Source organism: Cyprinodon variegatus, unplaced genomic scaffold, assembly GCF_000732505.1.
Source record: "Cyprinodon variegatus isolate N-32 unplaced genomic scaffold, C_variegatus-1.0 Scaffold812, whole genome shotgun sequence".
Lineage (NCBI taxonomy): Eukaryota > Metazoa > Chordata > Actinopteri > Cyprinodontiformes > Cyprinodontidae > Cyprinodon > Cyprinodon variegatus.
In genome coordinates, this window is record NW_015151265.1 from 29,905 (window position 1) to 47,787 (window position 17,883).

A 17,883-nucleotide genomic window follows, 5' to 3' on the forward strand; every position below is an offset into this window, starting at 1 on the left:
TTAATTAATTAATTCATTAAACAAACAATTTACAATACCTCTTTGATATTTGAATCAAAAATGTGAAATTAGAAAATTCTTTTCAAACTGGATTTCAAATAGCATGATTTAAATGACAAATTTGAAATGGCTGGTTTTCCTTTTTCAGCGACTCTCCTTGTCCTCCATTATCATATTTTTTGTTTAAGAAAGATTAAACAACAGGGAAAAAATTACAATAATAAGAAACAGAGTGAGAGAGTGTGTGTGAGTCATTCAGTCAGTATCAGCTTAGTGCCCTGCTTGAAAGAAAACAGCCGATCTCTACCTTGATTGACACCACACATTCCTCTGTAGGAAGTAGCAACATAAACAAAGGCATGCACTCCGTTCTTATTTATGGTTTTGGTGTCAGGGCATTTCACTGGGAGACACACGCAGGCTCTTTAAAGGGAAATACTGCCCTAATTAACTCAGCATGGAGGGATGCGGTTATATTGTGCTAGATCATCTTTTTATGCGTCTATGTGACTGTGTGATCATTTCTAAAAAGTGGCAGAGAAATTAAACTCTATTCTGACCCCTTTTCTATCATATTAGAATTAAATGAAATAACCCTAACCCTTGAAGAAAGGAATGAAAGAATGTGGTGTTTTGCATGTCTGATACCCTTTCAAAAGTACCGTAAGTGAAGAACCACCTACAAAGGACACAACATTTATCTCTGCTGTTTTTCTTTTTAATTCAGGATAGGGAGTTTTGATTTCAAGCCTTTAGTAGTGTTTATTTTGTATAAATTTGGTGTTTTGGCGACTAAAATATTCATCATTTGTTTTAAAGTGAGCTAATCAGTGTAGCAATTCTATGCAGCTATAAACCCACCTGCTATCTAACTCTGTTTAAACTAAGTAAAATGAACAGTAGTTCCTTTTTCCATTTGTTATTATTGCCTATTGTTCTGAATCTTGACCCCAGAATTAAGTCAAGAGTTAAGGTATGGTTTGTCCTCACTACAGCATCCTTAGTTGGACTATCTATATTCATACTTTCAGCTCAGGATTTATAAATAAGTATGTAGAAATTTCTATACATTTTTATTTAACTTTCATAGAAAAAAAGCTGAATTATTCTTTAGGTTTGAAGGATAAAAATTACAAATATCATTGATTTTATTATTCTAGTTAGACCAATACATCGACAGGCTGATACCTTGGAAAACTGAGGTGTTTTTTTTCTTGTATCCATACTGGCGGATACTTGTATGAGCTAGACGATTCATCCGTACATTCAGCAGCCATCCTTTGAAATCACATCAAGCTCCTTCCATTTGCCATCCATTGTTAAAGTTTTGTGTGATTTGTCATTAAATGTAGCTTTTTTGTTTAAATTGAGACTACTGTAACATTTTATATCATGTGAACTGAGGAAGAAGAAGCAATATCTGTGGAAGGAATGGGCCCTAAAATATCAGTAGCACATATCTAAGATTGGTTAGACAGAAATAAAGAAAAAAGGGAAAAAAAGGGGCATCGTTATTATATATCCTGTATCAGTTGATCTCTACATTATATACAAAATTATTGGTCCTTCTGATAAAGCTTAAGTTAAAATAATCTTTTACTACAGAAGCATAAATCAATGATAAAAAGAATGTATTTTTTTGTTATAATTTCTACCACCTATAGGGTCAATACATGTCCAGTGGTATTTTTTTCAGTACACCAGCATGTGATCCACTATATTCTAGATAATCCAGTACCTGGTGGCACTTGGATGCTATCTTCTCTTTAGCTCACAAACTGGAGGTGATCAGTGGTTCTTGATCAAGGAATTGAATCTGGGGACAATCATGGCCATGGCATAAGGTTGATTTCGCATCTGGAGAACCATTTCCATGCTGATTTAAATAAATATTTTAGATTAACATTTAGCTGCAAGGCACAAAAACAAACTGATGTTAGATGTGTGACGGAAATTGAAAAGGAAATAGTTTTGAAGGCGTGGTTTCGAGGGGTGGTCTGAAGGGAGAGGAATGGTTGTGTATGTTCAAAAATATAGCTTGCTGGAGCCGTTTTTCCAAGATCTCCTACAGCACCTTTAACATGCATTTTTAATTGTATTTGATATTTAATGGAAATATTGCAATTGTGAAACTTAACATCTTTGGAATTACTATAATACCAACATAGTTTTGTGAACATTTTTAATGGAAACACAGCTTTTGCTGCTGAAGATGTTTCTTCTATCTTTTCCATCCTATTGTTGTGCGTGAAGGAAAGAATCTAAAGACGTAGAGCCAGCCTGTTCCATCATGGGTTTGGTGGTATTAAAACCTTTGTAGTTGTTTGTAATCACTTCTTTGCAGTTCAGTAGTAGTCCTTCATATTTTTAAGTTAGGAAGATTGAAATGTGTTTGCCTTTTCTGAGTAAGACGTTCTTTTCCATTTTCAGTGGAGGCTCAGAAAAACAAGTTCCCTTTCTAGTATTATACTTTTAAACTCAAGAAAACAGGGTTACCAATCGCTACTTTAAAGGTTTTATGAATTCAGTAAAACGTAATAAAAAAAGAGTGCCAAGGACCGTGGCAATGGAGATGTAAAAAAACAAAAACAAAAGAAATTCCTTATTAGGAATTGTTTCCCTTAACTGAATAAATGCACTAAAAGTGAAAGTGTACTTTGAGTTTATGCTACTGCTATCAAATATTAAAAGGATTTAAGAGCTTTTTATACATCTATACCAGGGGTGCAGAAATGTGCCTCAATGTGTAAAATGTATAAAGATTACACAACATGGAGTGCAATAGGTCTGGGAGTTTTATGAATAAGGTTTAGTCCCAGAAAAAAACATTTGCAGTGATCAAACAAAGTGCAACTAAACCTATTCAATCCATACTTCAGTCTTAAAAGTCAAGGTTAGTTCTTACATCACCCAAAGCCTAAAAAACAAACAAACAGCAGCTAAGCTTACCTTGGCTGATGACAGCCTTGCGGTTGCGTCCATCCAAGTCAGCTCTCTCAATGACGTGATGCTTGGCATCCACCCAGTATATGCGCCGGCTGGCATAATCGATGGTAAGGCCGTTAGGCCAGAACAGGTGTGTGTCCGCAATGACTCGTCGGTTTGAGCCATCCATGTTGGCGTACTCGATGCGTGGCGTGTTCCCCCAGTCTGTCCAGTAAATCTTACTAAGAAGAAAAAAGGACACTCATGGTGAGTTTTTGCTTTTAGAGAAGAAGCCAGCATAAAACCTGATTGTTGTTAGGATTTCAGACCCAACAGATGTCTGATCTACAAAACAAGTTTTCTTTGCATTCAACGCTCATGTCCTCCTCATCGTCACTCATCTGTTATGTCTAACCTTCAGAGACTCCTCTCATTTTTTAATTATTCCATGCTAATGAGCTCTCCAATAGGCTGTAAGTTTTTCACATTTGGATTTCACTGGGGCCTTCAATGAAACTTCCTCCTGCCACCACACAATATGAAACCAGTCAGGAGAGCGCAGTTAGCTGCTGTGCCTTTTGTGAAATACTTCCACACAGATGCTCGCCTGTGGGTAATGCTGTGCTGCCAAACTTTAATCGCTGCTCTGCTGCTACACTACAACTGGGACATGTCCAGAGGGGATATGCATATATGAATGTGTGCTTTGAAAGCATCTGGGGTGAATTATGGCGCGTGTCTGTGTGCAAGTCTCCTCGTACCCCTCGATGGGGTGCAATGCAATGGCTCTGGGCTTCTCCATGTTCTGCCACAACAACACCTTTCGGTGTGTTCCATCCAGATTGGCCACTTCAATTCGGGACGTCCCAGAGTCTGTCCAGTAAAGCTTATCATGGATCCAGTCGATAGCCAATCCCCCTAAAGCAGAGAGAAACACATTGTCTTACTTGATTAAAATGACATAGTGGTATTTTGTTGAAAACTATTGTAAACCACATATCCTGCTAATAAGAAAAACAAAATATTTTAAGCAGAAGAACATCTAACTTTCGTTTGTCTTTCTAGAACTGAACATGTAGTCCTGAGCCTTTGTTTTTAGCTGCACAAATAGACAGTTGTCGCTTCTACCTGCTAGAAATTGTCTGATTCTACAGGCTGCTGTATAACACAAAACCAGGTGGATTAAAAAAAAATCACCAATTCAGTTTAAAAGGAAAACAGAGGTGTAGAGAAAAACACTAGTCTGCATTAAATAATGATACTGAGGCCTGTTGAAAAAAAAAGGAAAGAAAAATCTCAAGTTTGGTGTTTTCATCAGCTTGTAGGTCTCAGTTCCTAAACGAAGGAGGTGATGGAATGATGTAGGGTAGAGTATCATGAGAAGGTGAATAAACTGATTAATGATGCATGCTTCTGTTGTCCCTCAGCTGAACCCATATCCCATTAGCCGCCACACCCACCAGGGCTCTCCAGACCGGTGGAGATGACCTCCTCCACATTTGAGCCGTTGAGGTTAGCCTTCATGATACGGTCAAGCGTCACATCTGACCAGAACACAAGCTCTTGGCTGTGATGGAAGTCCAGTGCGATGGCGTTTTCCAGGTTGTTGAGGAGGAGGGTGTATTCTGAGCGATGTGGCAAAACTTGTCGGATGTCGATGCGGTTGGCGAACAGCAGCACTGGCTCTGGACCTAAAGAAAGATTTGGTGATTATTTGTGATGACAGAGGAAAACAGTCAGGTAACGGCAGGCAGTAATTCTAGCAAAGCTGAGGGTATGAGTTCCCTCCAGACACTTTGGACCTGGATTTAACTCTGATCTGCAGCACATTGATGGGCTGCTGCATGCAACCACTGGAGCACATCTAAATCTACCGCAGAAGCCTCAAAATAAGCTCAAGACCTTGAAATCTCCAAGTGGATAAAGTTACAACAGGATAAAAAAGTAGTATCATGGTTAAACAACAGCTTTTATTGGAGGTCAAACCTTGTTCAGTTTCTGTGGTAATATGTCAGGGGAGAAACGTATAATGCTGAATTTTTTTACCCAGAGCTTTGCAGCTGCGCTTGTCAGGCCGAAGCTCGTAGCCGTGAACACAGCGGCACAGGAAACTCCCCTCTGTGTTGGTACAGCCCTGGCTACAGTAACCCTCTTCAGCACATTCATCCACATCTGGAAAGACCACAAAAGAAGAAAAATATAAGGAGAAATTAACCATCGACTTTGGCAATAATTTCCTCTGGGATTAAAAAAGAGATAGAAGATGCAAATAGCCTCCAAAATTAAGAAAAAAAGAATCAGTTGGATTGGATCGGATGGACATTTGAATCTTTAATTTAAGAATGCAAACATTTTACTGAAGGAAGAAGTTACTGATTAAATCATGAAATCCACCAGGTTAACCACTTGGCTCCAGATACATTATTACATTATCTCCCTACAATGCCAAGGTGTAAAACCATCTAGATCTAACATCAAAACTAGCATAGCATTACACATCAACATGATAAAATGTTGCAGAAAAAAAATACTTGTTTTACCAATTTACCAAACCTAGAAAATCCTTCTGAACCCCCCTGAAAACAACATAAGGCTTGCACAAAATTGATCGTTGGCTACGTTCATACTGCAGCCTGAAGTGACCCAAATCTGAAATTTTGGCCCATATGCACCTGTATCTGATCTTTTCATGGCTGTCTGAACAACACAGATCTGATTTTTTCCAAGGCGACCCAGGCCACTTGGCTATGTGGTCCTGAATCCGATACAAATCTGATATTTTTAAATGCGACCTGTGTCTGAACGGCCAGGTCGCATTCATTCTACCTGAATGCCATTAATACCCGACAAAGGTATTAATGGCGTTCAGGTCAGACCTATTCTGGGTCTTGCTATAAAGAAGCGGCAAGTAAAACAACAACCATGGCAGATGATGATGCGGAGAGCAGTATTTATGTTTAACCATCTTGAAAAGATTGTGTTTTTATGGTTGAGAAAGTTCGCAAGATGCGAACCGGCACTACCATCCATGTTTACTTCCGTAAACACAGAGCACGCTGGCCTGTGACGTCATTGCGTCCCCTACTGCACATGCGGGACACTTGCATTGTATGACTGCAGTTCACACAGGAGATCACATAAAAGTCGCATATATTTGGAAATGTAAACGGCAACACAAAAAAAACGGATTTCACAAAAAAATCGGAATTGAGCATCAAGGCCTGCAGTGTGAACATAGCATATGAGGGCAGCTGTGCTGCAGGTTTTAGAGGTTTCCCTGCTTCAGCACAGCTGATTTGCACCACTAGCTGATTAACAAGCTTTTGCAAAAATGCAATCATCTGAATTTGGACAGGCTCGCTCTTGAGGACAGAAAATAATATTACATAGGAGACAGGTAAGAGTGGAAACACACCTAAAGCATTTAGACCCGTGTCACACGGAGGTCATCCATTCATAGCATTAAGCAGATTCCCAGATTCTGTAGATGTCTTACTTATAAACTCCCTTGCTCATTCCCTTTTACCAGAAAACTCTCACATCCACACACACACATAAAAACAGCGTTACCCTGGCAGGTTTTGCTGTCATCCGTCAGTCGGTATCCCGTGTGACAGGTGCACTGGACCAGTCCTCTGACCATCTGACACTTCTGTGAGCAGCCTCCATTATTCTGGTTACAGTTGCCCTCACTAGACCGGGGCCCTACAGGCGGAGCAGAAAGATTACAGGGACGTAAACACAGCTTGCTGATTCAGTATAAATATGAACACATGGTCTGTTAAAAAGCATCTGGCACATTTGATGTTGAGTCTGGAAATACTTTAGGAGTGAAGCCTGAGGATACTGAAGTCTATCAACACAAACAGAACAGGCTCCTTCAGAAATATAATCTAACCTTATCAAAGCCACATGTGGCCATTCTTTAAAGGACTCTGCTGACACCATGACCTTTCTTTTGTTATGAGAGACATCTAAATCTCACTTTTGCTTGACTTTTTGAGACTTTAAAGAACATTACAGCCGTTGTTGGAGCCTATTTCAAGATCAGTTTTCTGCATGGCAATAAATTTGTAACTTAAACAGCTGAATAAAACAGCAGAGTGGAAGAGGACTGCATCATGTAGGGCTTAGGTGGAGACATCTTCTGAGGGGCATCAGAAACGCAGTGGATAATCCTTTAAAAGGTGGAGGAAACAGAGGGTTTCCTGCCTTTACATCGTTTATAGAAAATCGAAGTTAAATCACGATGGGTTTATTACAATTGTAAAAGTAATGCTAATAGAAACAATGCTATCTTGTCCATATAAAAGCAGCCCTAGAGTACCGGCATTGCTTGATCATCAGAGAATAAAGTTAAATAATGAGTTGCATTGTTTGTCTCATTGTAAAGCTGTAGTTTAATCAAAGTTGAATGAAAAGCGCTCCTTTTATCTGAATATAGTACTTTGTGGGACTTCATAGTAGCCTACTGCTGCCGCTGCCTATTCTAGCAGAGCATTTGAAAGGAGCAATCTACGCCCTCCTAAAGCAAAAAAATAAAAAGTAACACTCATGCCCTTTTAAATATAGAGATCAGATGCTTCCAGATGTGTGTGGGTTTGCATATTTTCAAATGTGCTCACTGAGATATGTGCGTAGAGCACTGCACTAGACCAAACGTTTTTGTGGAGAAAAAAAGCGGGCTTAGTGCAAAATGCAGACTAAGACGAACCTGCTTGCTGCATCCTCTAATGCTACCGATAGCTGAGAAAAAAATTAAAATGACATTTCTTTCTCAGCATCAAAGTACTTGTAGCAACTTATGATGAAGCTGCAGAAACGTAAAACCTACCTAAAATTAGACTTGTGAACAAACTTTCTAAAGCAGATTGAATACTTCAGGTATGTTTCTGAGAGGAGATGATTATGAAACAAAAAAATTATGTACTTAGGACCAATATTTGTATGATGCTGGAGATTGTAAATTGATTTAAAAGACACAGCAAAGTGAAAACTATCCAGTATAAAGATTTGATAGGCCTTTCTGAACAACAGAAAATTGGTATGTAAACTGAAATGACTGAGAAACTGCAGACTAAACAATAAACCTGAAGTGGTGAATACTTGACAGTCTGCTGTAACATGGTTACTTAGTTTAATGAAACACTTACTGCAGTCGTGGTGTGGATGCTCATCTGTCCCATCACCGCAGTCATTAACCTCATTGCACACTTTTCTCTGTCCAATACAACGGCCATTCCCACACTGAAACTGATCAGGAGCACATGGAGGACTGTCTGCAAGGAGATCGAACAAATCCGGGCTTAAGATAACAGTCAATAAATTAATCAGTTTTGCAGAGGCCTGGCAACAAACCATTCATTCCATTTGGTATGTTGAAGAATGGATGTTTCTAAAGGCTTAATGATGAAAAGTCGCCAGAAATTAAGTTGGGAATATCCGGTTTTAAAAGTTTTTCCCAAGATTTTTTTGGTAAATCAAAACCAGTGTCTGAGATTGAGAAAGAAGGGGAGTTTAATGTTGTTTTTTTAGTGTCAGTGTCTCAAGGAGCAGAGTGTTTATTTCACATCAACATGAAGCCAAAACAATAACTCTGTTTCCTGAAAATAACTGAGTTTCTCACCAAATAGAAAAAAACTGAATTTATTTCTCAGCACAGGATGGTTCTTCAGAACCGTTGCCATGACAACATTTTAAAAACTGAAGGTTATTTTTAGCTTTTAAAGACACGATAACTTCAAGTCTTACCAGTTTTCTCACACCCCTCTTCATCACTCCGATCCGTGCAGTCATCCTCGCCGTCACATCTCCATGACAACCGCACACAACGTCCAGTTCCACAACGGAACTGGTCAGCTGTGCACATTGATGAGGCTGCAGGGAAAATATATATATTTTTTTTTCTTAGGATATTTCCAACAGCACTTATTTACAAATTTCTGGAAAATCATACTCACTGCAGTTCTTTTCATCCGACTGGTCATCACAGTCGTATTCACCATCACATCTCCAGCCGGCGTTGATGCACATCCCGCTGCTGCACATGAATTCTACTGATCTGCAGGGCTGATGGGAAGCTGCACACAGATGGGACATTCTTTAGCTCTAAAGAAGTTAATCAATTCTCATTTTATCAATGTTTGTTTAATTGTTCACATAACTGAAGGAATGAATTTCAGCTGCCTACTTAAAAAAAATGTTAATACTACAAAAAATACTGCAGAAACATTTCTAATCTTGTTTGTACCCAAACTCCTGACATTTAATGACAAACAAACCAAAACAAAAATAGAATATTGCGTGTTTCTCACTCAAGGCCATTGGAAGATTGTTAGAAAATGCAACATTATGAAGTCTTAGAAATAATAAGACAGTTTAAAAATCTTGTCGCTTCATACCGAAAATTGGTCTTCACCAACTCTTTCTGCAGGATAATTAACCACACAATAAGCTCCAACAAAAACAGGTATAGTTTCCTAGACTGAGAGGCAATATTTGTTAATAATCACCTTAGCCCCCAGACAAAAGAAAAAAAATAAATAATAAAATAATAATTGGTGAGATGAAAAAAGAACAAAAACAACTGGGACCCAGGATACTTGCAGATATGAAGAGACTGTAGAAAGAAGAACCCAACAATTTAACCCAGTAAAACATTACAGCTTTGCTTTAACTTTGAATTTTTACTTTTGATTTACTAAAAGAAGGTTATGCAAAGAATAAAAGCAGTCCAGGTTAAGAACAAAAACCGAGACAAGCTTCAAGATGTTCTAAGCCAAAAGTTAAAAATACGTGCGACTCACGTCGTTTTTTTTCCCCCTTTTCCTCTGTTTGTATAATGGGAGATGAAAGGTGAAAGGGGTTAAGAGCAACATGAATTTGAATCCTTATCAATCAGAACAGGAAAAAATCGGAAACAAAGGGTCCTAACTAAATTAATATCTCTGTTAGATAATGTTCCCCACCCCATGCATGAAGCTGTTGCAGAAATGGAAAGCTCCTTCAATGACAAACTGCTGCACCCTAAATGCACCAGGGAGCATTATCACAGATCCTTCCTCCCAGCATCTGTAAGACTTTATAACCACCACTGTTCCCAACAACCTCAATAAGTTCCTACATTCATGCTGATTTTGCACTTTCTACCTTAATCAGTTAAATAACATGCTGCTGTATTTTTTTGTTTTTTGTTTTTTACATCCCTGATGTTGCTGCTATTTTCAAATATCCATTACTGTAAAAATGTCCATAGCTGTATATTGGCTATTTATTCTCCAGGTGGACAGTATTTATATTGTTAAAACACTTTACAGTACAGTATTTCATTTGTTTATTTTTTAGCTCTTCACTATTATGTTATCATACACTCACACACACTCATTTTTTTTTTTTTTTAACAGTGTCCTGTCTGGCAATGGAATAATTGTCTTGATGCCAAAAGAGAGCCCAACAGATTTTACTTTCACAAGTGGAGCAGTACGGCTATCGCCATAGTATTCCGCTTGATTTATGCATATAAATAGCTTTATTATAATTCATGCAAGGAGTGTTACAGATTTTATGGACACTGCAATGTAAGTAGAACATGTTGTTTGTTAGAATGCACTTGTGCATGTAAAGTTCATCCAATGGAAAAATGCTTTATAGTGGTTGTGAAGAGCCAAAGACGCGCTCCTTCAGACCACCGAGGCAAGCGCTGGGGGACCAAAAGCTCCAGACGTCCAAAGGGATCCCAAGAGCAAAGGCGCCCAGAAGGGGCCAACCCAGGAAGTACGACCCCCACCAAGGGAGGAGGAGAGATGGCCCAGAGGAAAACCCCCAGCCGCCGCAATGCCGTAGCTCCCAGGAGCCGCGGGGATGATACATCAGGAGGATACTATGTATCGCACAGATATAATTAAAAATGTCAGGTATAACCTTGGTGGTGTGCTGGATCATTTTTTCTAAGTCAGGAGCTTTAAATCACACTTTGACCTTTAGACCCATTCAACGTTATTGATCCAAACAGGAAGCAAACTTACAAACATAATAAAGGATTCATTCAAATGATATTTCTCTCAGTAACATATTTTAAAGTCATAAATGGTTATGAGGTGGCCTTTTATTAGATCATCAAAATGGACCTGTGGAGATGTCTTATCTTTATGTAAAGCAGCATGCTCAGCTGCTTCTTACCATCATTAGGTTTCATGGATTCAAAGTAGTTTCTAAAAACCAGAAACACTTATTCCCCGACAAGCATTAATTGCTCCTGTTTAATCTGGCTTTTTGGAAGATTATCTTAACGTAGATAGTAGCTTTCCAAATTTAAGATTCCACATCGCTGGATGTGATCAGACCAAAGCGAAGCCCAATATGGCAGCGAAAAAGGATGTAGGTGGATGAAAAGATTAAAGGCAAATCAAAAATAAGCACTTACATCCTCAGCGTGTGTGAACTTGTGTGTGTGAGAACGTCTTTGACATGTTTCCTCCTGAAAGCAGGAGTGAGCCCCTGTTGGAGCGTCAGCCACAACATGATGGAGGAGGAACGAAATGACAGGAGAGTAGAGGAGGAAAGATAATACTGATGTGGAGCTTGAAGCTTCCATGTGTACGCCTATCAGCTGGGCAGGAGGAGAAGGATGAGCAACGCAGCAGGTGGTTTTCCCCGCAGAGAAACCAACTGACAGAGATGGAGATGGAACAGTGAGCGAATCGGTACAGGACGCTGAAGAAATAACACACTCCTACACTAAAAAAACGTGTCTGCGATTTAGTAACTCACCACCAAGCACATGCAGAAACAATTCATTTTCATGCTCTCGGCAGCAAAGCCAAAAGTCGTCCCCATGTGGTAATATGCAGAGGAGTTGGAGCATTTTCGACTGTATCGATGTATGTGTGTGAAGATTCACATTAGCCAAAAAAGAGGGGGGGAGAGAAAGAGACTTCTCTTCTAACAAAGCACCCTTCATGTGTCTGGAGAGCTGATGCCAAGGAATGCTGTCTGAGGATGGGCTGTCTTATGCCTCTGAGGAATGCCTCCTCTGAGGGTGTCAGTGTGTGAAAGAGGGGGAGTGTGTCCACCAAATATGAAACAGATTTCACTACAAGCCCTCCCCATGAATGAATGGGGGCCAGAAACAAAAATAAAGTGGACAGATTGAGAGTGAAGTACATAAGTAAATTACCGCTAAGAGGTCAGAGCAATCGTCAGGACCTAAAGTCTGCCACCAGGATGATCACATGTTACTCTACAATTTGTTTATTTCCCATTTCTAAGATTTGCATTTTAAATAAAGAAAAGCAAAAAGCTTTTAGATGCTGAAATATTTCTGTGTCCTTCAAACAATCTGGTCTGAGATCTAATGACAATTCTTGTTACTTTATTCCTAGGTTTTTCTTTCAAGGTTTATTGTTATACAGATGGGTTTGGTTTAGGGCTTAAACTAATGATGAGTTCACAAATCGATTATCTGTCGGTTATTTTTTCGACTAATCGATTAATAATCGGCTAGACGAAGGTTCCTTAAAGAAAATGTTTAACGAAATTTGACCAGTCGAAACTAAGACTTTTCCACTTAAGGAGTTATGGATAGAGAATATTGACAGACATAAATTTTAATTTAAAATGTTTATATATTTTTTAAAAATTTTTATATAATTACTGCTCTGATTGGTTTTCTCTGTTAGATAAAAGCATATTTTACAGTCTCTATACTTTTTACCTATACAGTTAAAGATGAATGGATTACTAAATTAGATAACGATTAGTTTAATAATCGATTAATCACGCTTAATCCGATTAATTGTTTCTGCCCTAGCTTGTTCCATTCCAAACTGTGATGTTTTCTTAATTTATCACTGCAGGGACTCCAATAAAGTCACAGGAACTGCTCAGTGATAATCTGTGTAAATCAGATGTACCGGTTTGTGTATTATAGGCTTTGTTCACACAGGATTTAATGCTTCAGTTATTCTACAATAAATTTTTTTGTGTGTGTGTGTACCATTGTGCATAGAGCTAAAAAGACGATGCCCCATTGAGACTTCTGAACTGTTCACAACCCCAAAGCAACATGCATGAGAAGAAAGAAAATGTAGACATCAAAACTGTTTACATTGTGACCGTTATTAGAAATAACATGGAAACATTGGATGCTGATGTCTCAGCGTCATTTCTAACCTTTTAAGAATGGGAGCAAACAATATAACAAGGAAAGGTAAGAAAGAAAAAAAAAAGAGATTAACATTTAAGAATGGCTTTTAGTGAAGCTGGGATTCCTGTTGCATAAGAAGAGCCTATGTGAATGTTTAGTGAGAGACAATGATGTAACAATCAGATCAAATGTGACATCAGCATACAGGATGCACATGCTTTGAAAATGATCAGATATGCATCATTTTATGCCACAGATAAAAATGCTTCAAATCAGATTTTTCCTTTAGTAGCATACACTAGAGGCTGGAATGGGACTGATCAGGCTGCCATTAGGATGTTTACAAAAAAACACATTTCACCTTGTTTTCTATGACATGATTACAAAAAGCAACCACATGCATTAAAAAATATATATATATAATACCTGCTGATCAACAGTCAGAGCTAATCTAGGGATTTCTGGTTGACTGACTTGTGTATTTTGAGTCATGTAGAGTTTAAAGACCAGCTTGACTGACCTTTTGGATGATCAAATGGTAGTAAAAAATACCTTGAACCTGTGGTTATCATACTGCTGATAAACTCATCAAAGGCATGGGACTTCCTGTGGTTGAGTGTGTGTATGTGTAAGATAAGATTGAACAGCCTAAGACCTTGAGTGAATAACAAGAGCATAAAAATATTACACAGCAAGAGAACAAGGAAGGATATCCAAACAGATTTTGTAGGAGGATTTACTTCCTGAAATACTGTGACTGTTAGAACCACAACAATTTAGGAGCTGCTGTTCTGGAGCTTTACTTGGACAGTGGAAGCATCTGTTCTAAAGTCACAAAATATGGGATGCTTCAGTGACTGGCAGCATATGAAAAAAGCAGCAGCAGGTGACATATTTCAAAGCACCCCTCAAAAATCTTAAAGGAAGGATTTAAAATTAGATCATGTTCAGTTCTCCAACTTTCCCACCTGCTCTAGGTTTAGCTCTACCTTTGACGTCCTTTCTCCAAGGGATGAGCTTGGCATGCAGATGCAAGCTGATTATTATTGTAGCCTAATATGTGGCTGTAAAAAATATTATCCAAAATACTTAAGAGGATTCTGTATGAAACTATCGAAATATTATTACTTTGGGTTACATAAATCCCCTGAAACGTATTCTTGTCCCATCACTGCTTTTGGAAATGGCCCTTTGTTGGTTAAAATAATAGCGCTGAAACAAATAACATGACATTTTGTATAATTTGTCTTCATAAGAGAGATGTAGTATCTCAAGGAAGCAACTGTTTTTAAATTGAGCCTGGGACCATGAGCAACTCCAGCACTGCGGCAGGAAATAATTGCATCAAAGCAACTTCCCACTGGATGCAACTACGGCTGAAAGCGAGGACAAGAACACCACTGTGCTACTATAAAATACTGCATATTTACTTACTGAAAGGAATAATACAAATCACCTTTTTATGTTCTTTAATGTTTCTTTATTACTAGACTTTTACTGGGACAAATCTGATTTGAGTGGAATTGTAAATGACAGGGCTCTTCATAACCACAGAAGCAGCAGCTGGGGCATTTCTGTTCCCTTAAATCATGTGTGTTGGAGCAAAGAAACATCAAACGTTTGCAGGATAGTGTGCCTAAAGGGCCAAGTTTGGTAAAACACCACATCAGGACCATGCTGTGTCGGACTGTCATAGTGCCCTGATATTTTTAGGAGGCCACCACACCCTGTTCATTGCAGTTCAGTCTCTGGCCCCGAGAGGGCCCTGATTGAGCTCTGAAAAGAACCTACAAGTTCTGAAGTAGCTGTTACTAGTCGTTGAATCCACTTGTACGCCCTCTTTGATTTCTAACAAGCTGAAAATGGTTATTTTTCTCCCAAACTGTTTAATTCATGAAGACTGGGGACAGTTTACAGCTTCAGCTAATATAAGAAAAGAGGATTTTTATTTAAGTTGATATTTAACATTTAAATGAAATTATAGAAGAAATTTGAATTTAGAAAGAAGAAAGAAATTATAATTTATTTGTTTATAGATTATTAGGATCTAAAATCACGTAATTAAAAAAAACTTGTTTAAAACAGAAAATAAAAAGGCTGTTTTTATTGGATCTGAGTGACGGAGAACTCACAGCAGTCCGACTCGTCTGACCAGTCGCCACAGTCGTCGTCTCCGTCACAGTGGTAGATGTCCAGGATGCATCGGCCGTACGCGCACTGGAACTCCTCCACACTGCAGGTGGCCGTCATAACATCCGAGGCTGCACAGACACAAAACAACTCCATAAACAGATGCTGAGAAAGAGGCTGCTGCAGTTGTCGATCTTAAACTCTTTGAAGCTCTGACTGCTCTCAGCTCGCACCGTCAAGCTTCAGATGAAACAAGGTTAAATCAAACATCTCTAGTGAGCCTTAGAGCATATCATTTACAAAGCCTTCAAGTTCTTACTCAGTAAACAGACTTCTCTTGCTAAGGACCCTGCAGATCAGAATCCCATGTGGTCATGTGGCATTTGTTTCGACAAAACGGCATTAAGCAATACAGCTAAGGATTGTGAGAACTATTTGCCTTAGAATAACAGTTCCTGACAGTAGCTATGTTTACATGGACACAAACAATCGGACGGAAGGCCTGATCAGATCAAAACTTTTCATGTAAACATGTCAGACTGAAGGTTCTATTCTGATTTGGTCCTTTTTGAATGAAATTTCAACCCGAAAGAGAGAGGCTGTTCTGAATGATGTGCATGTACACACCCATTCGAATCTTTGGAGTTAAATAATCTGCACTGCACATGTGTGCAACTTCATTATGACGATTTTCTGGCTGCTTTTTAGTTTATTTATTAGACACTTCTGCAGATGCTTAAATGGTGTAATCTAATCGAACACTTGGTAAATGTACGAGCATATCGTGATTATTTTAATGTAATCTCCATGTGCATACAGATTTAGAATTTCAGATCAACCAAGGGTTCAATCGGATTGGGGAAATTTTGCGCATGTAAAGGTAGTTTAAGTGTGAAAGCTGGTAATTGTTAATCGGTTGGATACAGAATCAAAGCAATCCCTATTAACCTCCTTTAGTTGTCATTTTGGATCTTATGCCACCAGGAAAAGCCCCCAACCCAAGCAGCTGGTTAGGGATTTTTATCTAATGGTTAAAAAAGTTTTTTCTCATAGACATACCAATGGAGATTATTTTGATTTTACCAAAAATTAAAGCTAGCTAGAATACTGGACTTAGCCTTTACATACAATAAAAACAATCAACTTTACTTCCCTCTCTACACTGCAAAAATGATCTAGCAATAAGTAAAAACTTAAATTAAGTGTATGTACTCTTAATTTGTATAGGCAAATAAGATGATTTGCCAATGGAATGAGTATTTTTACTCAAATAAGATAATTAGATAAAATGCACTTGAAATAAGACAATGCAATTGTTTGTTTTTATTCTATATGTAAATCGTCTTGTTCCATTGGAAAAGGGTCTCACTTACCTCACCAATAAAAAAAAAAAAGCACTTATTTTAAGAATAAAATTATTTATTTAGATTTCGATTTGTATGTTTGTTGTCTGGCCATGTTTATCTCTAGATTGCATTTTTTCTTTTCTCATAATTGAACCTCAAAGACACAAAAATGTTTTACTCACGGCAGTTTTCCTCATCTGACCCGTCCTTACAGTCTGTATCTCCATCACAGTACCAGTGCTCAGCTATACAACTTCCATCTGTGCAGCGGAACTCTTTGTCTGAACATTTACGCATATCTGACAAACAAAAAGTCATTTCACCGATTAGTTCTACATAAACACATTTCTGCATGTTTCAAAACACATCTTCTCTGCTCTTACCACACTGCTCATCGCTGTTGTCACCACAGTCATTGTCACCGTCACAGTGCCAGAGGCTTCGGATGCAGTAACCGTTTTGGCACTGGAACTCATCCTCCTCACACTCTCTGGGAGCTGCATGGAGGAGAGGAAAAACATTATCTAAAAAGAATAAAACGCACCTGTGGAGCGATACATACAAAACAGACCTAAACATCCACAGTAAAAAAGAAATCCACAGGACAAAACATAAAGTGCGGATATTGGGGACAAAGAAACCTCTTATTTTGTAAATAAGTAGAATTCAAAAATGTGCAATTTTTGTTCAAAGCAATAAATTGTCAACTTCTGTACAATATTCAAAACATGTTTAGTGACAGAAAGGGGGGGGGGGGGGGGATTAAAAAAAAGGACAAAAAGAAATGCATCTGAACCACAAAAGACTTTTGCCTATTGGTTTTACTGTTTGGTGGATCCATAGAATGAAATAAATAATAGCCCCAAACAAAGCAGAAATATATACAAGTCTGACTGTATATAGATGAACTGATTGGCACATATGTTGTTAAAGCACAGGGGCTGAAAGGTTACAAATCAGTATTAAATATATAAATGGGTATAGAGCAGCTCATGAGAATCAGGAGGTATTTTTTTTTTCTGATCATTTTGGAAATAATGGTTTAACAGGTGTAGGGAGATTTTGAAAGACTGGATGTTCAGGTGTATGAGAGCGAAACCAGTAGGGTTTATACCTGCTGATTTTTTAGCAGTTTTTTGAATTGCATGTCTGTTGGTGACATTTTCTATTTTTTTCAATTTTCTTTTTCTTATTGTTTGTTTGCTTTATTGTATGAAAAAAAAAAGATGACAAAAAGGACAGAAACTATTCTGTTGATATGATGGCTAAAACCAACTCCCCTTTCATATGATTCATAGGAAAAAAATGAAGAGAGAACAGCAAAGGATGCCATTTTGT

At 38.3% G+C, this 17,883-nt stretch overlaps 1 protein-coding gene across 2 annotated transcripts in view; it reads right to left on the bottom strand.

Moving 5' to 3' along the window:
* lrp4 (LDL receptor related protein 4) overlaps positions 1–17,883 on the bottom strand; it is a 118,373-nt gene that overhangs the window by 16,150 nt on the left and 84,340 nt on the right. For both annotated transcript variants that reach the window (XM_015396677.1, XM_015396676.1), the window contains exons 4-14: positions 16,929–17,042; positions 16,728–16,844; positions 15,202–15,330; positions 8,886–9,005; positions 8,677–8,802; positions 8,079–8,204; positions 6,496–6,630; positions 4,972–5,097; positions 4,386–4,616; positions 3,687–3,843; positions 2,950–3,167 (exon numbers count right to left, since the gene is read on the bottom strand). In XM_015396677.1, the coding sequence (XP_015252163.1) occupies positions 2,950–3,167; positions 3,687–3,843; positions 4,386–4,616; positions 4,972–5,097; positions 6,496–6,630; positions 8,079–8,204; positions 8,677–8,802; positions 8,886–9,005; positions 15,202–15,330; positions 16,728–16,844; positions 16,929–17,042 (1,599 nt within the window). The remainder of the gene's footprint in view (positions 1–2,949; positions 3,168–3,686; positions 3,844–4,385; positions 4,617–4,971; positions 5,098–6,495; positions 6,631–8,078; positions 8,205–8,676; positions 8,803–8,885; positions 9,006–15,201; positions 15,331–16,727; positions 16,845–16,928; positions 17,043–17,883) is intronic.